The following is a 24,925-nucleotide window of genomic DNA, read 5'->3' on the forward strand; positions in this document are numbered from 1 at the left end:
TAAAACATTTAACTGTAACGACCCATTCCCGGTACGTTAATTCATTAGTAATTGTTGTAAGTTTTCAAGAGGGACTCGGCGAGTTCTAGCCTGACTCGCCGAGTAGGGTCGCGACTTCGAGCACGCGTGAGCCGGGGACTCGGCGAGTCCATATCCCTGACTCGGCGAGTCCATCCGTCTGGGTGAAACCCTAAATCACCGGGTTGCCCACTATTTAAACCACCTTATAGCCCCCATTCTCGCCTCCCTCACCCTGAGAACACTGTGAGAAAGAACCCTAATCCTCCCTTGTGTGAGCTAAGTGTTTTGTGCCATTTTGTGAAGGTTTGAAGAAGGAGAAGAAGAAAGAAGCAAGGAGAAGAGTTGTAGTGCAAAGATCCAAGGGCAAATCTGAGTTAATTGAGGTATTTTCGGAGTTTCCTTCTTGTTATATGCTTTAAACTTCCATTAGAGCTCTCCTAAGAGCTAGTTGATGCTTGTTCCAAGCCTTATGTTTGCATGAAGGTCTTAATAAGTCGAAATATCTTTGGATCTGAATGATGGGGTGTTGTAGAGCCCAGATCTACTGTCTTTTTGGAGTTACTTTGCATATTAACCATAGATCTACCCATTTTGTGCATCTTTTAGCCTTATTTCCCTTATTCATGAGGTTGTGCACGTAAAGTTGGAAACTTTACGTGGTAAATCAGCTTATTGGACCCAGATCTATCAATTGTATGTGTTGGATTCAAACAAAATCGAGTAAAAATCAGTTGCATGGCGGCAACTCGGCGAGTCGGGAAGAACGACTCGGCGAGTTGGGTCGCGAGTTCCCGATTCCTTCATTTTTACCAGTGTCGAGTGAACCCAGTGAGCTAGAGAGTGGACTCAGCGAGTTGAGGGTAAACTCAGTGATGGAGGGACTCGGCGAGTTGTTCATCAACTCGGCGAGTCCAAGGCAATCTCCTTAAGATCAAGAACAACTCGTCGAGTTTGTTCATCCGGCTCGGCGAGTCGGATGAAGATTGTCTGAGTTCTTGGATCAAGAGGGTACTCGTCGAGTCGATGCCAGACTCGACGAGTAGCAGCGAGTACGAGTGAAAGTGAGAGTAGGACTCGGCGAGTTGGGTGGCCCAACTCGGCGAGTCAGTCCAAATGAGAGTAACTTTGACCAAGGGTAAAATAGTCATTTTACCCCAAGTGCAGTGTTTAGTATTTGATTGAGTGTGTTTATGGACTTGTAGCCGAGGAGATTCAGGAGCAGCATTTGTTAGCTTCCCGAGCCACACACTCAGCAGCCAGCTTACGAGGTGAGTTTCCTTCCAGTAGGAACAGGTCTAAGGCCACAATGCCGGCCCGTCCAGTTAGCAGTAGTTTTCGGATTTAGGTCCGATGCAGTAGCTAGTATGTTCGATGCCTTCGTGGCTCGAACATGATTTATGTGCTATGTTTTATGCGTTAAGTATTATGTGTTCCGGGCTACGGCCCGATGTAGTATGCCGTATATGTGTTTATGCTAGTTGATGTGTTATGCTATGCCATGTTCAGTCAGTCAGTTCCGGACTTCGGTCCGATGCAGTTAGTTCCGGACATTGGTCCGACGCAGTTAGTTCCGGACTTCGGTCCGATGCAGTTAGTTCCGGACTTCGGTCCGATGCAGGGAACAAGGTCCCAGTCAGTTCCGGACTTCGGTCCGATGCAGTTAGTTCCGGACTTCGGTCCGATGCAGGGGACAAGGTCCCGGTCAGTTCCGGACTTCGGTCCGATGCAGTTTCCGGGCTTCGGCCCGATGCAGTGGGCAAGGCCCAATATGTGTTTATATGTTATTGTATGGTATGTGGTAGTTTGGGGGGGGGGGGGGAGCTCACTAAGCTTCGTGCTTACAGTTTCAGTTTTGGTTTCAGGTACTTCCACAAGCAAAGGGAAGAGCTCGGGGTGACTGCATCGCACACACCACGGCTTTAGCTTTTAGCCTGGGATTGATTTAGTTTGTTTTGATTTGCCGTAGTATGATACAGTTTCCGCACAGTGTTTTCTATTATGTTGGAATACATCACGTATGGTTTTATTATATGACACTCTGATTATGGTTTTGATTATATCGAAAAACGAAATTTTTGGGTCGTATTTTTGGGTTGTTTCACTAACAAAATAAATTTTGAGTTTAAACCATCATTTCAACAAATTTATGATACAAAGGTGTCAAGAAAATGATTTAAGGACTAAAAATGTCTTTTCTTTTATATAAAGGACTAAACTTGTTATTTTTATATAAAAAAAAGAAAGGTGTGAAAAGGGTCAAACTTCTACTTTTAAACAAATTGTCTCATTGAGTCAAAATACAAAAACCACGACTGCCGAAAAATCAAAAGACGAATACACGTTTAACTCCAAATATCGTTATAAACAAATCGATCGGTCTCGAATCGATACAAAAACCACAGCCGTTGAATCAAACCCTACAAAAAGTTAAGCGATACCTAAGACGAGTAGTTATTCAAACTATGGGCTTAAAAGTTTCAAATCATGCTTGTTGGACCTTGCAAGTCCATTCACGTGATCTTTGGGCCCAAAGGGATAACGCTTGTGTGTTATTGGGCCTCCTATGGTCCAATTCCATATAAAGAGACCTTAATTGGCTCTCAAATGCTTTTGGGTCTTAGTGATCCAATAGTATTACCAGTAAGGTCAAGGTGGTTAAATGCGAGGTGGGCCAACGAGTCTTTCGCATCCCCGATGGCCTAATGTAAACTCACGAAAGTAGCAGGATTGTACCCCTCCTTTTCCTCGTTTTCTAGGCTTATGAGTAATCAGCGTAAACAGATTTAGGCGATAATCAAGAGTAATCAAGGTGGTTGGATTAAGTGAGTTATAATGAGCGACACCTCTAAGGATCGTTCGTAAACTGTAATTATAAACTAGGCATTTCTAATGCATGCTTATAACAACTCGCAAACCTTAATTAATCCAACACTACCCGAGTAATCAAGGAAGGGTATTCAAAAATCATTCATTGTGGTGGTATAACAATTTGAGAAATCATTATATTTTATGTATTTGGAAAACATCGGGTTTTCTAGGGAAGTTCAACATTTTCACTTGCACGTTAAATACTAAGTTCTTCAATTAAACATGTTTTAAAATCATCATGCATATTTTACGGATCTTCACACTTTTTTTTTTTACAATGGTCTTTCAGAAAATATCGAATTTTCTGGGTTTACAAACTACGCAAATTAATTTAAATACAACATACTTATGAACTCACCAACATTTCATATGTTGATCGTTTTTCAAAATAACTTGTATTCTCAGGTAACAGGTAAGCCGTGGGATAAGTACCGAGTATGTTAGGGTGTTTTGCTTATGGAATCTATCAAACAATTTATGTATGAATTTGTAATGTTAAACAATGTACTTGATGTGAACAATTCTAGCTGTAATATATTGATGCGTGGTGATGTTTATGTTATGATTCATGTATATTCGTTGTGATGATATTCAATTTTAGTCATGCGATCCCTCGGACGTTTCCACCGTCTGGTTCGGAGGTGTGACAAGTACATATTGAAAAAAACAACACTTTTTTCGACGGGGGGAAACTTCAAGAAATCATGTATGTATGTATCATATTGCATAATATGATTATTGAAGATGAAAGGAGATCGATATATGTGTATGACGAGTATGAAACCATCCCCGAGACACAACCAACAGAAACTGGTGCCGATGAGTACATGGATAGGAGAGAAAATACACGTGGCACTGAAATATTTCACAATCTTCGCATGGACTTGGTGTAACACGTTTACGTGGTTTAACACATTAATCTCAATTTGGATCCCCCGGGTGACTCAGAAGACGCGTTCTCGGATGAAGACTTCATGTAGTATGTTTTAGTTATTTTATTTGTAATTTTTTTTTAAAGTTTTTTGTGTTTTTCATTTTCAAGTTATTTTTAATTTTAGTATGTATTTTTCTTATTTGAATTAATGAAATTTGAAGTTTTTATTAAATTTTTTTATATAAAAAAGTGTGTGGCAAAGAAACCATACTTTTGTGGTAAGAATGACATGATAGTGACGTGGAAGGGCAGAACATGTGGTTTCTGTGACACCACTACCTCCAGCCTTAGAAACTGAATAAAATGTCCAACATGCCCTCTTTTCGTTTTTTCTATCTTTTTTATAACTTAATAACTTATAGGAACCAAATATTTAAATTAACAAACATAACTAAATCCCAGATCACACCTCTCCCATCATTCATCCTACCTCTTCCAAGCTACCAAGTGCCAACTATTATTTGCATCCACCCAAGAGAATCTGTGCATCCAAACCGTTATCTGGATCTTTCTTTATCTCTCTCGATCATAAAATATGTGTTTCTATTTATTTATTTTTTTTAGTAAAAATATGTTTTGTTCTTTGTGGTTTGCTGATCTTTTGGTAATTGTTTTCTATTATATCCATATTTTTTTGCACATCTAATTAGGGAAACACAAAGAGTATAGAGGGATAGGTGAGCAAATCTAAGAGGTGTAGCAAAGCATATTGACAATTCTTAATCCAACGGAGTGGAAGGGTGGAGCCGGTCGATGAGGGGATAAGACGGTCTATGGAGGTAGGGATGGGTTGCAAGCGACGAATTGAAGGGGGTGTCTCGAACATCTCCACACCTACACCACCGGCCATCATTCAACTTGTTCTTCAATTTTTTTAAACATATTTAAATCAATTTATATTTCCAAGATTTAAAGAAGGCCCTTAGATCTTCAATGTACATGTTTTTTAATTTGTTATTCGATTTATATATTTGGGTTTGAGTTGGTTTTCCCTATGTGGTGGTTTTTTCTTCAATAATTGTGATGAGGGTTCATCTCCTCTGTTTGCGAACATAGATCACCATTATGTAGGAGATAATATTACGAAAAGGTACGAAAGTTAACAAGAAAGCAGAAAAATTGAGGCATGTATTTAACACATTGTCCTTAAAACAAATTCGTCCGCTACCGGGTGTTTGTTTCCCATGATACAACAGTTTAAAGTAGTTCTTCTAGACCACCCGAACCCTCAATAGATCTGAATTTTACCTTTAATTCAGCAAGAAAACTAAGAACTTGAAATAGAGAAGAAGAGAGTTTTTGTATACTTCTTGGTGTCCTCAAATGTTTGTATAGTAGTAGTATTTATACTACACATTCTATAAACTCCCAGTTAAACATCTCTATTAATCACAAAATTATTATGTGTTAATATGTAATTAAATTGCAATATTAATTATAATTTCAGTTACAAAAGAAAGAAATGTTGGCAATAAAGGTCCCTGAACTTTTTTTTCTTTCTCCTAACCATTAAACTCTTTTATTTACTTCTTCCAACACCCTTACTTTAAGGATTAATTTCTCATTCATAAATTTTGGATATCTTAAAAAAATGGGAAAAACCCATTTTTATAAATTGGTTAACATCAATTTTCCAACAATCCCCTACATGAATGAAAACTGATCAGGTATTTTTAAGCTACATAGATAAAATCCAACAGTTGAATCATGCATAGGATAGGTAGGTGTTACCCTTTGAACCTTCCATTAAGATACATATTTATTTTACTAGCGGACCAGTAGACTCGATGTCCTTGAACTGTTTTGTCGTTTGTGTAAATAATCAATATGTGTCTCACATGATTCTCCCTGGCCTAGTTAGGTTCTCATTGATGTGTCCATTTTAGTCATGAGCATTTGCCTAATTCTATAATAACTCTTAGGAATGTTCCCATACAATTCCATTTAAAGTGACCCCACTTCTCTCTCATATAGGTGACTATATAATAATCATTAAAAGCTAATTCATGATGATTTCATTTTATCATCCATGACTATAAGCTTAACCTGCATCACTTTTGTTTTAGGAATGAGTTGGGGATACCCCCGTAGTGATTCACAAATGTTATATGCAAGTAGGTTGTCCCATTCAACCTAGATCTTGGGATCTCCAGTCAACTAGGTTGGGTTTTCCTTCGTAATAAATTATTAATCTATGAGTTTTAGTCTCATTCCTCATATCGGCCTCTCATACCAAGCATTTCGTTATCGGATCCGCAATATCATTTTGACTTTATGTAGTCGTTAAATACAATTCATCTTGATAGTCGTTGTTGAATGGTGTTATGTGTTTAACAAATATGTCTACACAAACCATTATCTACATCATCATGTACATACATAGGAGTTATTGGCTCCTCATGGGACATATCCCAAGAACTTATAAAGGCCTTTAGTTCATTGTCCAATCTTGTATAAACTTCTAAACTTAATCTCCCATATTTTCCAACAAATGTTGACAATTATTAATATGGTTCTTACTATACCATAGTTACCACTATCAAATAATGATATAATTATGTCAACATAAAACAATAAGCATACACACTACATGTATTTATGAATTAAAAATATCATTGGCCAGATGTAATTATGAATTTTCCAATACACTAGTCTTCTTGCAAATATCATATTTTTCCATGCAATTTATTCCTTTAACTATCGACATGTATGTGTCACACCCAAAATCCATAAGAACAATAAAGGAAAGGAAAACCTCAATACAAGAAGGCAACTCATCGAGTCTGGGGAATGACTTGATGAGTAGGAACGAATTTTGGGTTGTGGGTTAAGTGACCTACTCGATCAGTTGGAGGACCAACTCAGCGAGTTGGTATGGGTTTGGGAAACCCTAAATCTGGGTCTTGGTGCCCTATTTAAGCATCTTATTCTCTACCCCTTGGCCTCATTTACAGCCTCTAAGTCTTAAAACCTAACCCACGAAACCCTAGAGCATTTTGGGAGAGTGTGAGCCATTCTTTAGTGATTTGTGTGTTCTTGAGGCCTAAAAGAAGAATAAGGAGCTTAACGGTACAAGGAGAAGGTCATAGATCCAACGATTGCGTTCCATTCTCATCACTTTCTGGTAATCAAGCTTCTAACTTGCATTGTAGCCTCTTAGATCTCCTTGTGGTCACTTTTATGAGTTTTTGTCCAAGGAGCTTGATTTATGGGTCATGAATGTCCCAAGTTGATTATACTTTTAGATCTGAAGTCCTTGAGGGCTGTGAAGGCAGGTGCAAAATTTATGCCATTGGAGTCCTATACAAACCCTAAGGATGTTGCTATGGCCTTTAAGCCCCAAAGGGCCATGCATGGAAGTAAAGTTTGAGACTTTACGTGCTTACTGGGTGTTTAGAGCCTAGATCTTGGTTCTCCTACATTGGTTTAGAGTAATAAGGGTTTTGGATAAAGATTTGTGTCTTAAGGAGCTAGGGTTTGAGCTAAACTCATTAAGAAGGATTAGGAGTGGGTAAAGTTGGAAGCTTTACCCTTAAGAGGTCATTTCCAGCATTTAAACGAAGTTTGGGGTTTGGATATGAAGTGTAGGGGCTTAATCTGTTAAGATGGCCCAAGCAGACCGAAGGACTCGGCGAGTCTAGTGAGGGACTCGACGAATTGAAGTGAGTTGTCCCGATGTTATTCACGGTAGAACTCGACGAGTCAGAGGAATGACTTGACAAGTTGATTTGATAAATAACGACCATGAGTAGCCAGGGGACTCGACGAGTCAGGGGTTGACTCGATGAGTTGGATTGTGATTTCAGGATTCCGAGTTTTAGAACTCGACGAGTTGATGGAGCAACCCGGCAAGTTGACCAAGGTTGACCTAGTTTGACTTTTGAGGGTATTTGGTCTACGTGTTATTTTGGTATTGGTAGCTCGGGGAGCCGAAGGAGTAGCAAGTGTAGAATTTTCAGTTAGCAGTTAGAGGAGTTTCAACAGGGCTTCAATAGTGCAAGGTGAGTTTTCTCAAGTAGGAACGGGTCAAAGTCACCAATGTCGGCTCGATTATATATGTGTTTGGCTGTCAAACCAACAAATAATGGGATAAAATAATATTAATAAAGCTCATATCACTGCTATTTCTTATACTAAAGATAGTATAGAGTAAGCAAGGTCGGTCCACTGGAATACAGGACTTCTTATCTTGTCATATTTTTACACAATATACAAATAATATTAAAATGGGGGATTGTGTTTGAACTTGAATTAAACTTCATAAATAAGAAAGATTGATAACAAAACATAGTAAAAGATGTAATATGATTCTGACTCTTATACATGTATTATGTTGAAAGATGTAATATGATTATAACTCATGTTCAATCTAGGTTGGTAAGTTGGATATTAATAAACTCTAATATCCAAATTGGCAAAAGTATTTTATTCAAAACAAGTTCTTCAAATAAAACTTCATTTAATTGATTCAGTTCAAATAAGTTCTTGCATCAAATCATTAAATGACATTAAGTTCTTGCACTAATTACCAACAATGTTTAACATTCCTCTTAAGCTTGGAAATATAAACATTTAATCTTTAATTGCACTAATTTTGATCTAATTACAATCAAGTAAGTGTGTGTTACTAACATCAAATCATAAAACATATACGAATTTCATAATTTGATTAACTATATTGACTAGAACCCTAATTCATTGATCAAGTGAAAAAGAGAACCAACCAAACACATGATTAAGATCAAATCAAAGATTACTAGATGTTAAACACAAGTCAAATTCAAGTTACAACCTAACAACACATACTTAAGAATTCAGATTCGGAAATGATAGTGAAAATAGGGATGAGCGTAGGCGGGTACCCGCCTCATTTGGCGAGAACCGGAACCGGCGGTTCCTAGAAAGTTAGAATCGGAACCGGAACCGGTCTAGGCAGTTCTTCAATTTTTGGAACCAGTCCCGGAACCGGCGGTTCCGGTTCCGGGAGCGGGTAACCCGGTTACATCAACTTTATTAAAAAATTTCAATAAAACTATAATTTATTTCGGTCGGAATCGAATAAATTCGGAACAAAAACGGACAAAATCGGATCAATATTTTCTAAATCGGTCAAAATAGCGCACACATATATTCATACTAGATACCAATATATATATATATATATATATATATATATATATATATATATATATATATATATATATATATATACCGGTTTCGGCGGGTACCCAGCGGGTAGCGGTTCCTAAAAAATGAGAACCGGAACCGGAACCACTTAAGGCGGTTCCGTAACTTTAGGAACCGGAACCGGAACCGCTTAAGGCGGTTCCAGTTTCGGAACCGGCAGTTCCAAGGCGGTTCCGGTTCCGAAAGCAGGTACCCGGTTCCGATGCTCATCCCTACGTGAAATCAACCACACATGTCTAGGTTGAACTACAAATCAAACAAGTTTAAACTTCAAATTGACTTATAAAAAGGAAATTAAAGTGTTTCCAATTGTTAATCTACTTCCAAAAGCTCTGAAAATCGTCTTCTCTCTGCTCAAAATCCGACCTCCCTAAGTAAAAAGTCGGTTCCCCACTTTAAGAATGGTGAAAAACTGCTTTAAAACCCATGTTTACGTTTACACGGCCCACGTAAATTAACACTGTCATTTACACGGCCCGCGTAAACGCAAAAATATACTGCGCAAAAATCTACATTTACACGGCCCGCGTAAACGCAAGGCTTGCATTTACACGGCTGTATAAATCTCTGTAAAGCCAAAATCTTCATTTCTTTGATATCTTGCTCCTCAGTGCTCCACAAGTCCTGAAATTTTGTCCGCAACTTTTATTTACCTCCTACAATAATATTCTACCTCCAAAAGTCCCTGAAATATCACAAAAGTATTTGAATAAAATTGCCTCATGAAAAATCCCGAAAAATATGCAAGATGCATGAGTTTAAACCTAAATGCAATGCACTTTTATGAACTAGAACTACAAAATGAATGCATGAAATGCACCTACAATATGTTAGTGTATACCAGATTTAGATCCAATGCTGGGGTTAGCCCGATGCAGTTTATATGTTCTGGATTTCAGTCCGATGCCGGGCGAGGCCCGAGGAAGGTTTATATGTATGTTTCCAAATTATGGTTTGATGTCGAGTGGTACCCGAGGTAGGAATGCATGTTTAGTTATACTTGTTGTCTTTGTGATAATTGTATGTGCTTGGCAGGGAGGTGAGTGTGGGTGGAGGCCCGTATTTCATCACTAGATGAGTGATCTGTTAGCTTTTTATCTGGGTAGATTGGATGATGCTATGCTTAGTGATCTGTAAGATCTGTCTGATTGTCTTTTGATTGGGGAAGTCCAAATATATCTAATCAAAGTATATCTAATCAAATATAAAATGACCCATTACAACCATATAATTCATTTTTTGACATGGGGAAGTCCAAGTATATCTAATCAAAGTGTATTGTGTTACTTTGGTTGCTAAAGTAAGTAAATAACATTTTCTTTTATCAACATAATCCGTAGAAGTATATATTAAGCTAAATTTGAATATCGAAGAACACTCAATTGCTTAGAAGTCGTTATGTTGCTCAAACCATTGGCAAAGAAATCCATTCTCAAATTTTATTTTATTTTATTTATTTATTGTGTAGGTTTGCGAAAGAGTGACACAAACAACAAAATCCATTCATAGAGTAAAATCGTAAAATTAGAGTAATGGTACAAAGTTTATTAAATAAAATATCTAGTTACTTTATAATATTATTAATATATGTAAAAGGTATAATCATTAGCGATAGACATAGATCCCCTTCCTATCTTGGTCAGTTTTATCACTTTATGGTTAGCCCATGAAATAATATTGCCTTCATTTTTGCCATGTTGGCATGTTGCCATGTTGGTAAGATAGAAAAGTAGGCAAGTAGCGTCAATGCAACTTGAAACCCCACACAGAAAAAAAAAGGACTAAATCAATACTGTAGGTGGGACAAATCGTTACAACAAAAATGGGACCATTTATGTTAGGACATTAATAACCCAATTATTTCATATGGTGTTTTACACGTAATATTGTTCATTTATATCCAAACACACATACATACTTGTAACCAAAATCCTATCTATACGACCAAAAACACGATACTAAAATCAAATGATAAAACAGTCGAAAAATAATACTTGTTAGATATCGGTCTACGAGACTACGAGTATTCTCTAGAATTGGCAATCCAAATAAAGGGTGTAAAGTGTAAATATTAAGACCTCATGTAGTTAGACTGTAAGAATCAAAACTAAGAATATTCCACATTTCCAACCCATAATACCAGAAAACCCCATCCTAGACAGATTGAAATCCAATCCATTGGACGACGTATTTCTGTAATTTTCGTTGAAATGAAGGGCCATTAATCTTGGACTAATCTTCAATGTATGGCAATTGGCAATGGCTATTAATAGAATTAGAAGTTGGTCAATATATGGCATCTCTAGATATCCCGAATTCCCGATTCCGACACTCAACCCGAAGTCCAAACTTGAAGCCAAATATATACATAAAAAACTAAAACGATCTCTAGATAACATCGCCTGTAACTTCTACCAACTCCTTGCAAGGCGAAAACAGGGAAATTCGGTTATACAAGAAGGTGGGCTGCTGGATTGTGCTTAATTTGTAGCAGCAAAACAAAGTCAAATTCTTCCAGTTTGACGAATTTGTAACTGTAAGTTTCAACATGGGTTTCTCGAATTCGTTTTGAATCTCTGTTTTATTGATCGTCCTTCCATCTGGGTTGCGGTGGTTATTCGAACTTGTGAACTTTATTTAGTGTTTTTAGGGTTTTAGCGCACTCAGACAGTTCCTGTGATTGTCTTAAATGGTATCTTGTTTGATCATTGTATGGACGTCTCGATCTTTCTCGCATTTCTTTCGGTTTATGTATATCTTGGATCATTTCTCGACCGGGTCTCATTAATTTTTGGAGCGATGTAAGTAACTTCGATCAGTTTGCTGAATTTGTAATTTCCAATATGGTCTTCTTGAAGTCTTTTTGAAATTTCAGTTGGTTGTATCATTTCTCATCTCGGTTTCTTAAGTCATTGCAGCCATTTTTAGGGTTTTAATCCACACTTTTTTCATCATTCCCGCATTTTCTTCCAATTTCAGTATATTTTCCATCAAATCTAATCAGGGTTTCTTTAATCATTGGATCAACAAAAGGAAGTCAAACCGCTTAAGTTTGACCAATCTGTAAATGCAAGTTTGAAATGTGTCCTTGAACGTTAAAAAATTTTCAGTTTATATCATCATCTCTCGATTCCCATCTGCGGTTCTTTAATTCTTTAAACTTAATATAAGTGTGTTCATGATCATGTAAATTTCTTGTTATCTACAGATTCTTGATACCGAGGCTGGTACAAGAAGTTGAAAGTTCCTACTTTATAGGATTTTAAGATAATCCCAATTGGTGGTTTGAGATTATTTAATCGATTTTGAAAAGATAGCAAATTTTGGGTGTTTGTCTTATCATTTATCTTTTTTCTCATCTGGGGTTATTTAATTCTTTAAACTTATTGAATCTTATTCTTGTTTTGGGGGTTTTAGTGCACTCAAAATATACTTCTGCTTGCCTTTAATGGTGGGTTATAGTACTTATATGATTATTTTGCAGCAATACTCATCTGGGTTTTTGTATAGTTGTTGCTTTCAGGATTTTGTACACTTAGAACTAAAAGGGGGCCTCAATATGCACTCTGAAAGTGTTAATGTGATATCAGTCCATCAGAATTAGATAATCAGCTGTGCTTCTACTGGTTAAAGTAGTATAACTGTAACACTTCAGTCTACTTACTCTCAGAATTTGTGTTGTCTGCAGATTTCTTGACACAAGAAGCTAAAAGTTCAAACTTTTTCTGTTTTTAGACCAATCCCAATTGGCATTTCAAGATTATTTAATCGATTTTGGAAAGATATCAAATTTTGGGTGTTTGATTTGCGTTTAATGGTGATATAGAGTGAAGAATCTTATACATTTTTTGAGATGATAAGTAGATTCGGAAGAATCGTATATTCTGTTGCCACCCCATTTCATCCATTTGGTGGGGCTGTTGACATAATAGTTGTTCAACAACAAGATGGATCTTTCAGAACCACCCCTTGGTATGTTAGGTTTGGAAAATTTCAAGGTGTTCTTAAAGGGGCAGAAAAGATTGTTAAAATAGAAGTTAATGGGGTGGAAGCCGATTTTCATATGTATCTTGATAATTCAGGTGAAGCTTATTTTATCAAAGAAGTTAACCCTGAAAAAGATACAAGTGTTAATGATTCCAACGGTTCATTAGAGTCAAAACAAGATGATTTTGAAGACATCGATAATCAAAGCAACAAAATCGATGTACAATTTCATGATCATGCAGATATTATTACAGAATCCGATAGTGAAAAAAGATTTTACGAATTGCAAGATGATGAGTCATCACCTCTAGATGAGCTGTATGATAATTCAGAATCAGAGAGTCAGAGTTCTGAAGTGGTTTTGTTGTGTAGAGATGGTCAAATTTTGTCTGCTCCTATAACATCAATGGAGGAAAACACAGAGAATGTGCAACTAAGTACACCTCAATTTCATTTGGGACCAGTTGAAGGACCTGAATTTGAAGGTGATTTGGATTTGAGTAATGAATCTACGTGGGCCCATTATTTAAGCGATTTCAACAGACCTATAGATAGCAATATCTCCAAGGTTAATGATGCTCAATATGTAGTGAATTTAGAGCATGAAGTATCGATAAAAAGTGTTGTTGTTGAAGATGTGTCAAGTGATGGAAAGAAAGATGACATCTTTAAGAGCTGTTTAGCACTAGATGATTTTGGAAAGCAAGAAGATGGTGGTGATTCTGAAGTGGTTGTTGAAGAAAGTTTGAAGAGCATCGAATCTTCAACTTTAGAGGTAGAAACCGAGGGTACAGAGGTAAATTCACTGGATACACAAGAGAAACTTTCTGATGTTGCAGTTGTTAGTGATCAAGATCAACAGGGACCAATTGGTGTGATTAGGGAACCTGAAGGGGTTGAAAGATCTGAAATCGATTCTCCAGGGGTGAATTCAAATTCACTGCAAAATGAACAGAAGCTTTCTGATGTTGCAATTGTTGGTGATAAAGATCCAAAGGGACCATTTGGTGTAATTAGTGAACCTGAAGGGGTTGAAAGAACTGAAACCAATTCTACAGGGGTGAATTTGTTGGACATGGAAGAGAATCTTTCTGATGTGGCAATTGTTAGTGATAAAAATCAGGAAGAATCTGAAATGATTGAAGATAAGGGAGATGAAACCGAGGAGCCTCAATCATATTCTGATGATAATGAAAATTTTGAAGGCCCGAAACAAACGAGTAAGTGATTTGTTTGTTATAGAATCCTACTTTTATTTTCTTCAATACAAACTTTTTTCTTGTCTTCTTTAATACATATCACCTTTAATCAATATTTTCAGGAATAGAATTATCTCTATGTGGGAATTTGCTTCGTCCAGGAATGGGATTGAGTACAGCTGCAGCAACCTTCAATGCCCATCGAATACCCTCAGAGGAATTTCAAAATTCTGCCACATCAATTATTAAAAACGACAGTTTAATAGTAAAAATCGATGATAAATACTTCACATGGGAGAAAGCTGCTCACATTGTTCTTGGAATGGCTGCATACGGATTAGAAATGGCCGTTGACCCGAATGATTCCATTCCGGTGGAGGATTCCGGTCTACCTTCGACTCCATCCCGTAGATGGCGGCTTTGGCCGATTCCATTCCGGAGGGTGAAAACACTTGACCATAATGCTAGTAATCTTTCCGGTGAAGATGTGTTTCTTGATTCCGAATCCGTGTTTGATTCCCCTACTACTCAACCAGTGGAAACGACTCCAACATCTTCAAAGTCTCCTCAGAAACAGTTTGCTAGAACACAAGTTCCCACTACTGAGCAAATATCATCTTTGAATTTAAAAGATGGCCAAAACATGGTGTCGTTTATTTTTTCAACTAGGGTTTTAGGAGTTCAAAAAGTCGATGCTCATATTTACTTATGGAAGTGGAATGCAAGGATTGTGATATCGGATGTTGATGGGACAATTACAAAGTAAGATCGATTGTGTCTCTATTCGTTATATTTTTTAAACCAAAAGTTTTATATTATAATAATATAATCTTTTTATTGATTTTTTTTTTTGTATGTTTGTGTTGTAGATCGGATGTTCTTGGTCAATTTATGCCATTAGTTGGGAAGGATTGGACTCAATCTGGGGTAGCTCGATTGTTTTCTGCTATAAAGGTATTGTAATTTGTTTGATGTATCAATATAAGATATAGTAAATTACATTTTCGGTCCCTGCGTATAGCTAATTTTTGCAAATTTGGTCCCCAAAAGCTCTCTTGCAATTCTTGTCCTTATTTGAAATTCTTGTAATGTTTTTTGCTCTAGTTCCAAGTAAAATGACTATTTTTGGTCCGTGTTTGCAATACCGGTCCAAAAGTGTATTATTTTACTCGGAATAGGGACCAACAATGTTACATAAACTTTATTCAAGGACTGAAATTGCACGAGAATTTTTGGGACAAAATTGAAAAAATCAGCTATGCTAAGGGACCAAAAATGTAATTTTAATGTATAAAGTATATAAAGATGGGAAATTGAAATATTTGGTTTTTTCTTGTATTTGTAACATGCAGGAGAATGGATATCAATTGTTGTTTCTAAGTGCTCGTGCAATTGTTCAAGCGTATTTGACCAGAAGTTTTCTCCTTAATCTAAAGCAGGTACTAAATCTAAATCTACTTTTTGCAACTACAAGGGACAAATGAAAAAAGTACAATGTTTATTACTTTAACTTTTTATGATGTGTCAAATACATGTCATGTTATGTCACCAAAAATTAAATTACCAGTTAAAAATGACCAGATTTGAGTAGAAAGTTTTTTTTTTTTTTTTTTTGTAAAAAGTTAAAGTGACGTGGATGAGACAAATGAAAAAGTGGATTGGTATTTTTCTTTTTTGAGTTACAATTATTTGGCATGTTTTATTTTTGTAGGATGGTAAAGCCTTACCCAATGGTCCTGTTGTTATTTCACCCGATGGTTTGTTTCCATCCTTGTTTCGTGAAGGTGAGACACTTTTTTTTTTTTTTGTGCAAAATTTTCTTCATGGATTATAAACAAAATCATATAGCATAAGTATCCATTTAGTTATATCTAATTGTAATGCCTTTTTGTATCCTCTTTGTGACAGTTATTAGAAGAGCTCCTCATGAATTCAAGATCGCCTGCTTAGAAGTAAGTACAACGGATCAAAAAATAAGATATTTTTGATTAATTATGCATAAAAAAACAAACGGATTAAATGTAAAATACTTTTTACAGGATATCAAAGCTCTGTTTCCATCCGACTACAACCCATTCTATGCAGGGTTCGGTAACAGAGATACTGATGAACTCAGTTACAGGAAAATAGGAATTCCAAAGGGCAAAATCTTCATAATCAACCCTAAGGTATTTATTTATTTGTTTTCCTCAAATTAGTTGTCCTTCAAAATCTCGCTATTTATGTTTTTTTTTTTTTTTCTAGTCTATAATTTTTGATTAAAATTGTAGGGTGAGGTGGCGATTAGTCATCGTATGGACATGAAGGGGAAGTCTTACACATCTTTGCACACATTAGTCAACGACATGTTTCCCCCAACATCCATGATTGAACAGGAAGATTTTAACTCATGGAATTACTGGAGAGTGCCATTGCCAGATGTCGAGTAGCCATGCCATGATACCTTTTTGTTTGCTATCGAATCAAGCTATTCTAGTTTTTTTTGTCTTGATCAATCACTACTGTGTTAATGGTGTAGTTATGCCACATAGGGTCAAGCTTTGATTCATGAAACCTATTGGTCAGTTTTCGTTTGTAAATCGACTCTAGTTGATGCAACTCTAGAAGAAATTGTTAAAATCATATCGCTTAATTCGCTTATAAATTTCTTAAATTGGCAATTTCAAATAAACTAGGGAAGGCATTACTTATTACTTATACTTATATATTTGATATTTCATTATTCCATTTTCACCCTGCCGTTTCAAACAAAAATTATTCAGACTAAAGGAGGAAAAAAACACAGAATAAGTGTTATTTTATTTCAAAAGAAAATCAGAGGAAAACGTATATTTATACTTTAGGGCTAATTATAAAGATTTTAACCATTGGAATCCCTGTTTTCCTGTAACTAACCTCATCAGTATTCCTGATACCCAAGGATGCATAGAATCAGTTGTATTCAGATGGAAATATAACTTTGTAAAAAATAATTAAACCGTTTTTCCTTCTGGTATATAGTATTCATATCATAAATATTTTAACCTAATTAATTAATTAGATTACTTATTATTTAAAGAACTAAATGGCAAAGCCATTATAAGCCTCCTGCATATCAACTTCATGATGTTGATAGTAATATCAAAGTTGTAAAGCCTCATGAATCCCTTGTGTGTTGCGTCCTCAAGATTCACAACACCAAGTTCCTTTTGTTTTTCTGTACGTTTTGATGCACGCTAAGTTATTATATGCGTGTGTATGTCGAATACAGTAATAAACAATTGGCAATTAAGAAGAATGATACCTATTCACGTTACAAGCTCTTCATCCATCATGCATCCCTCCTTAATTATAATCTCATACATGCACAACTCATCGATATTCAGGTTCACTCTTTTATGGCTTGTATCTTACGTATATATATACATGGAGGGTTGTATATATAGGGGACGGATACGGATTGCGTACGTATCGGGGTGAGGATCAGAATAAATCCCGCAAATCCGTAATTCTTGCATGCAAATCTAATTCAAATACCAACTTTACATTTTTGGTCCCTATGAAGTGTTCTATTGATATAATCTATCATATTCTTAAAATGTTTGTCTATTAGTACATTCATTCCCTCAACATTTCGTATATATCCTTATTAAACATCAACATATCATATTTACCAAACTTAATTTCTAAATATCTTATTTACACTTCATAAAATTTTAAACTATCTTATATATCCTTAAACATCAAAATATCATATGTGCTCTTCTTAAATATTAGAATATCATGTATACCATTCTTAAACATCAAAATACCAATAATAATATATAAACTATCCTTCATCTCCAACATGACAATATTCGATAAGAACAAAAGCTAAACCAATCAAGACATACATTCCATGTAGAGGATTGAAGATGAAAAAGTTTTGTTTGTCAAAAGCGCAACATTCCAACAATTTAAAAATAAAAGTTTCATTTTTATAGATGTATGAATAATATGGTTAAAATTTTTAATTGTTATAATAATTCTAAAATATAAAAATGATTATAAACTATTAAAAATATTACAATTTTTTTTTGGGAAAATATGATATTCTGAAGATTATAAATGATAAATATAATATTAAGAAATTAAGTTAGGTAAATATGTTATTTTGATGTTTAAGAAGACCTAATTGCTACTTATAACATTTAACACCCTTAATTAATTTGATTTCAAATACACACTTTTTATATTAATTAGACCCATAAAATATTATAAACTGTATTTAATTATTTGATAAAAATTAATCGTTACATTTAATTGAATATTCCATCTATTTAAATATTAAAACATGTAACCGAATTCACTAGTGTTATATATATGTCACATATGTCCTTTTTATTCAAATATTTTTATTCCAATTTAAACGTTTTCCTCTAGCCCAAACTACTAGAGCATATGTATACCCATAGGTCTTCTATTGGATCGGCCCACTGTTGTATTCGGGTCTAGCCTATTTATTGTACTCTATAGCCTACGAACGAGAATCAGTCGGTTTTATGAAAAAAAAATATAAAATACGTTTTATCTTTGTGATCCCATGATCCCATATTTTCCGAGTTTTGAATGGCCCGGCCGTTGGACGTTGGTAATGGGGAGTGGCAAATCGGTAAATTAATAAAATGAAACCGAAATTGAAGGCAAACGAGCCGTACGAACGTACAAAACGTTAAACAAAATTCCCAAAACATTTTTCCCGTTTTTTAATCGACAAAAGAAATTCCGCCATTCTCTTCCGTCATCCTCCTGTTAATCCACCAAAATTGCAGTATTTTCTCCTTCGCATTTTGATTGAGGTGGTAGAAGGTTGTGTTGATGTCATGGATAAGATCGGCGATGAACAAAGCTGCCGAAGTACCCGGCGGCGCCATATTAAAAGCCGCTGTCCGTACTTACGCCGATTCCTTCGTCCAACACGCCGGCTATTCTGTTTCCGGTGCCGCCAGAATTTTTCAAGATCGCATTGTACCTACTGACCTATTTCCTCTTCCTTAGACACTCGTGCATGCTGGAATGAATTTGTTGTGTTTCTTATATGTAAATATACCTTTTTCATAGAAACATAAAAATTCAGGGGAATATAATATTTTTTATATTCAGGCGTAAGCAACTCCAAATCTCTATTAATAAACGAACTGCGTGAATCTGATTGTTGTAATAGGCATCTTAACGGTTGCGTTTGAATAGAATTTCTGGAAAGTAGATGCAATTCGATTCTAACATCTGATAATCCTCTAGGCATCATTCTAAGCACCATGAAAGCACTTGAGTTAAACGTTCTACAACTTTACATTGTGGCTATTGATAGTTGGTGCTCATAAAAATTGTATTATGTCTAGATATATTTTCCCCCAATAGTTTGAATGATCACTTCATGAAAGGATATAACACTGTTCATTATCAAAAATCAGGCTTCTCGGAACATGAAAAGCTTTAGTGAAGCAGCTAGAAGGCTTGAAGAAGCTTCTGTTTCTTGTAAACGGGAAGATAGAGTTCAGTTGCTAAGAAGGTGGTTAGTTTCTCTAAGAGAATTTGAAAAACTAGATGGAAGTCTTGTTGAGATTGATGGGAAAAGTTCTGAGGATCCTAGTTCACCAAGCGATAAGAATGTTACTCCTGGAAAATCAACTATGGTAAGTGAGAAAAGAGGATCCAGTTTCTGATATCCTATAGTTTTCATTGTGTTACCACTGCATTCAGGCGTGTATTTGTGTCATTTTGTATGTTAGATTTTTTTTACCAGAACAGTTTATTTTCTTGATGGACATATCTATCATTTTATTTCTTTCCTCTTTTAACAGATTCTATATTATGACCCTGATCTTGGTAGCTCACCTATGAATTTCCGTGATGTTTTTCTTCAGAGTCAAGCTCTTGAAGGCATGACAGTGTCTATGGTAAGTATAAGTCCATGAAAAACAACCAACTGTTATTTGTTTTTATGTACAGTTTATTGATGAAATGTATGGTTTATCTTTTTCTCTTTATTGTGTTCATTCATGATGCACTTTTAATTAGACAATTCAATGATGGTTTTAGAGAAGGCTTCTTGTGGTGCCTTCATGTTCTTAGAAAACTTTCACATCATAATTTTAACAAAATACAAGAAAAACACCCAAAAGTCCCTTAATTTTGGTAGCTGAAGCTATGGAGTGGAACTACAAATTCCTTGATTTGTTTAATTATATGGTCAATCTATGCGACTATGCCATCAGTCTTTTACAAATTCTAAATCATGCTAATTTAAATGTGGGATAAGGTCATAAAATAGCAACATATTTTCTGATTTGGCCCACTTAGGTCACTGCTTATTTTTATACATACCTAATCAATGTACTTTTAAAAAAAATCTCACTTAAGTCATTTAGTTAAAACTGTTAGACTTTCTTGATTCATCTGATTAACACTTTGGTTTAATGTCACAGACTCACAATACTAAACTATTTGCAAAGTTTATTAATAAAAAATAACAGAATACAGCAATACTAAATCATTTGCAAAGATATTATCATATTAATGAAAACTTTAAAAAGTATGTTTGCACATGTGTAGGGATGATTGTTGTATTTTGTTGATTTCTAAGTAATGCTTTTGCAAACGGTTTAGTTTTGTTGTATTAAACCAAAATGTTGATGAAATAACTACAGAAAGTCAAACTGTTTGTATCAAATGACCTAAGTGAAACGATTTTGAAAGTATAGTGATTCGGTTGCATGCTCTACTACTGTTTCCATACAAAATTCCCATAATTCATTATAAGGTCCCATCTTTATGCTTGTCTCTAATCCACTGAATTTATATATCAATTGTTTTGTATTTGCTGATTCATGGAGTTTAACCGCAGGTTCACTCTTTTGTCTGAATCAGATTCTTGGAGCACCAAATGAGGAGGAAATTTTGTTAATCCACGAAATATTCGGGTAACAATTCTCTCATTATTCTGATTATTTTCTTTTGTTTCTTTTTCATCTTCTCATTTTTCTTCATATTGTGTAGATTGTGTCTAGTAGGAGGGAGGGAAGTCCATGATGTAGTTGTGAAAAATATTCAAGATCTGGCAAAAGCATTCTCACTTTACGATGTTGAAATGCTGGTAATAATAATAGTAATAATAATAGTAATAATAATAATATCATCACTTCAAAACTTTTGATTTTGGAGAATCTACAGAGTTGACTTTTGTATGCCCCACAACTTGTTTCACAGGTAAGAAGGGAAGAATTACTTCAGTTTGCGCAAACTGCAATCACTGGGCTTAAAGAAACTGGTGACATAGCACGGTAGGTGAGGCAAGAGTCTAAAACTGTAAAAAAATCAGCTGAGTTTCTTGTTTTTAAGCTAATTTTTATATTATATCTATTCTTTGTTGTGTGATCTGCCCTCAGAATAGATTTTGAAATCTCACAAATACATCAACGATTGAATAGCATGAAATGCAATTCTTCTGAGGCAACAAACACTGCATCATTAATGGTTAAGTTGTTGATGAAATCAATAAAGCAATAGACCCTAATAGAAGGAAACCATATGTGAAAAAACACACCTGTTCTGATGCAGGAAATTGAAGAACCTGTTACACATATTCAGTTGTGCTGCAGATTGAAGTCACTTTTACTGAAGAAACAATTGTTGAGATACGGGGATACAATAGAGACTCATGCTCAGAAAGTATGGTTCATCTAGTTTATTAAATGATTAATTTAATTATATTTTGTATGATTGTGTAATTATTATACAGGTTGATATATTAAAAGTTCTAGTAGAATCTCTTCATAACTCAGCCTCCAAAACAGAAAAGCGAATTTTGGAGCAGAGGTAAGTAATTATTTTATCATTTCTTTTGACTTTGTATTTAATTTATACAACTGTATTTTTCTTGATGTGTTGGTAGGGAAGAGAAAAACGAAGCCCTTACTTTTCGTGTAGCTAGAAGCAATGAAGTCAGCCAAATTGAGAAGGTTTGATGGCATTTTGGAAGTTTACTTATATTTTTTTTTAAACTTAATTTGAAGATTAGCACATTTTTCAGGAGTTGGGAGCTGAAATTAGTGAGCTTGAAAAGCAAAGAGACAAAATTGAAGCTGAATTGAGAGAGGTAATCTCCTTCCTGCTCAATGAGTTCCTCAAAGTCATTGTTTTGAATCTGTTTTTTGAAATACACATTAAGAAAAAAAAAATTAAGAATCATTATCACAATGTTTTGTCTGATTAGATTTCCATTTTAGGTTAATAGCACATTGTCGGTTGCATATGCTCGTCTCCAACATGCCAGGGAAGAAAGGTTCCAGTTTGATGAAGATAACAATGATTTTATTCTACTCTTAAAGGAAAAGGTTAGATTTTCTTTTCTTCTACTCATCACATTTAGGATATTTTCTTCTACTCATCTAGATATGCTTATATTAATGATATTATTATGACTATAGGAGGATGAACTCTCAAATACAATTGTTTCATATAGAGCTGAAGCGGATACTTGTCATGCATTTGTTAACTTTCTAGAAGCTACTTGGGCTTTCCAGTCCTCATATGTGGAAGAAAGGGACAAACTGGTCAAGTATGTCAAATTTATTAATATTGAATGAGATAAATTCTCTTATTCAATCATTTATTATCTGATTAACTTTGTGCTTATGATAATATATTCTGGCATGTTGAAGTGATCAATTGCAGGATCATGAAGTATATTTTGTAAATACAACTATTAGTTTCTTATCTGCTTACAAGGTACTTTGAATCTTATTACATTGACTATATTCAACCATTCAGTAAATAATTATATCTCACTTATCAGGATCAACTGCCACCTGCTATTGCCAATGTGAGGAAGCTTGAGGAGAGCTTGAAAGGGTACATTATATATATATATATATATATATATATATATATATATATATATATATATATATATATATATATATATATATATATATATATATACTTCCTTTGTCCATTAGAAGTATATTGGAGGAAAAATTGTTTAAAACAAATACACTATATTGTTCCTTAGAGTTTTGGTGTGTGGTAGGTTTCGGAAAATAATCGATCCAGATGAAGAGTTCTTGCAAGATATCAAGAAAAGGGAAAATGTTGAGCAGGAATATCTTGATGCAGAAGTCAAGGTTATAAACATCTTTGATGCAGTGGAAAGCATTAAAGACCATTTCTACACTACAATCGATGATCCTTCTAGGTAAGAAAGATAAAATCGGGTGAATCCTTCCTTAGGAGATTGTTAATTCCAATCATATGTTGTCAGGAAAGGTGTTGAAGTGATCACGGAGTTATTAGAAGCAATTGAAAAGTTAAAAATCGACTTCAAAATCATAAAAAGACCAAATCTAAGTATCGAGAAAGTAACCGAGGGTGAACACACCCCAACAACAGGAGGCCCTGAAGGAGTTATGGTTCCACCTCCTATACGTGTCATGCCGGATTTTAAATCCATTTTTGCTCAGAAATTGTTGATCAAGTCTCCTAGACAAAAACCATATATACCCTTAGGCGCCTCCCCAGAAAACTCTCCTTTTTCAACCAATGAAAGAAAAACATTTGAGTATCAGACTGAAAAAGATGCATCAAATCCCGCTTTGGTCTTTGACGACGAAACCTTACACCAAAAACCAACTGTAAAAAGTGATCAAGAACGCCTTACGTTAGACTCTAGCGATGAAATACCAAAAATACCCTTGACAGATCAAGAATCTGGTGAAACATCTCAGTTTTCGCTAGGTGATGACTTGGAGTCTCTAGACTCTAATGAGGAAATGCCAGAAACGACCTCAAGAATTGAGAAAGAGATGTCGACCAACTAAATGATTTGATAGATGAGGACTTTTTGTCGTAAAAATGACAAAATTACCCCTGGTAAGTTAGAAAAACTTTTGAAGATATGTATGCATGTTAATTAATTAGCATCGCTGTTGATTTCGATATCATGCAGGGGAGGGTGCTAGCTTTGAAAGTAATTAAGAAATGCAAAGCTTGTGAATAACATACATACATACACAAGGTATACCTTAACATTTTACATCAGATATTAAAAGAAATTTATTTTCATTTTGTTTGTTATATATATAGTCAGGCTTAAAGTTTTGAGTTTTCAGATTATTGCTAAGTGTGCATTTGTTCTGAATAATATGTAAATGAAATGTTTTCAATATATTATATAGCAAAAGAACATCATTCGTTTAGTGTTGTAAAATGAAATTCGGTATTCTGGCTTGTTCAGATTTTATGTAAATATAACTCTTTAGAGAAAATAAAATAAAATAATTTTACAAAAAATGCGTACTTTTAATTCATTAAGAAAAAAACCGGTTTGGCCGCCCGAATAGGTCCAAAAAAGCCCAGTTCAAACTTCAAACCATATTTAAGAAGAAAAGCACTAATTTCGTGTGTGTTTTTATTTCCAAAGATATATAGACTAAATCGAAAAAATATGCAAGAAATCTTAATTGTATTGAAATATAATATTTCGACTATTTCTATTTTGATCCATTCTACATGTTACTGTATCACATAATCCTCATATTTACTTACTGTATCATCTCTACTCGCATGGAAGATGTTCATCCTTAGCCATTGATGAAAGATATTGAATCAAACGTTATATTTCTTGCCGCCATTTTAAAATATTAAGTTGTATTAATTATTCGGCAATTACATTACAAGTGTAGTTTGTTCCTTTATAAATTGAAATTTTGTC

General features: G+C 34.9%; 2 protein-coding genes across 3 annotated transcripts; both read left to right on the plus strand.

Annotated features, from left to right (window-relative positions):
• The first annotated feature begins 11,164 nt into the window (after positions 1-11,164).
• On the plus strand, positions 11,165-16,818 carry PAH1 (Lipin family protein). The gene is made up of 9 exons (XM_078983585.1): positions 11,165-11,546; positions 12,699-14,217; positions 14,319-14,958; positions 15,066-15,150; positions 15,549-15,635; positions 15,908-15,980; positions 16,105-16,148; positions 16,236-16,364; positions 16,467-16,818. The coding sequence occupies exons 2-9, from the start codon at positions 12,864-12,866 to the stop codon at positions 16,623-16,625; spliced, it is 2,571 nt and encodes an 856-aa protein (XP_078839711.1). The 5' UTR covers positions 11,165-11,546; positions 12,699-12,863; the 3' UTR covers positions 16,626-16,818.
• Positions 16,819-18,871: 2,053 nt separating this feature from the next.
• Positions 18,872-24,395, plus strand: LOC145035024 (uncharacterized). 2 transcript variants are annotated; one of them, XR_013678282.1, is made up of 18 exons: positions 18,872-19,182; positions 19,629-19,850; positions 20,019-20,114; positions 21,085-21,137; positions 21,214-21,310; positions 21,424-21,497; positions 21,603-21,690; positions 21,775-21,885; positions 21,956-22,032; positions 22,109-22,175; positions 22,247-22,312; positions 22,443-22,550; positions 22,644-22,774; positions 22,878-22,944; positions 23,012-23,067; positions 23,246-23,410; positions 23,477-24,084; positions 24,161-24,395. XR_013678282.1 is itself a non-coding variant. In XM_078983597.1 (17 exons), exons 1-17 carry the CDS (start codon positions 19,033-19,035, stop codon positions 24,030-24,032), a joined length of 2,184 nt encoding a protein of 727 aa, XP_078839723.1. In that variant the 5' UTR covers positions 18,872-19,032; the 3' UTR covers positions 24,033-24,395. The 2 variants fall into 2 exon arrangements, 1 of the variants encoding a protein (XP_078839723.1); XM_078983597.1 differs by having other exon boundaries at positions 23,477-24,395.
• The last annotated feature ends 530 nt before the right edge of the window (positions 24,396-24,925 follow it).

The sequence above is a fragment of the Lactuca saligna genome, chromosome 1 (assembly GCF_052625555.1).
Source record: "Lactuca saligna cultivar CGN05327 chromosome 1, ASM5262555v1, whole genome shotgun sequence".
NCBI classification, from domain to species: Eukaryota; Viridiplantae; Streptophyta; class Magnoliopsida; order Asterales; family Asteraceae; genus Lactuca; species Lactuca saligna.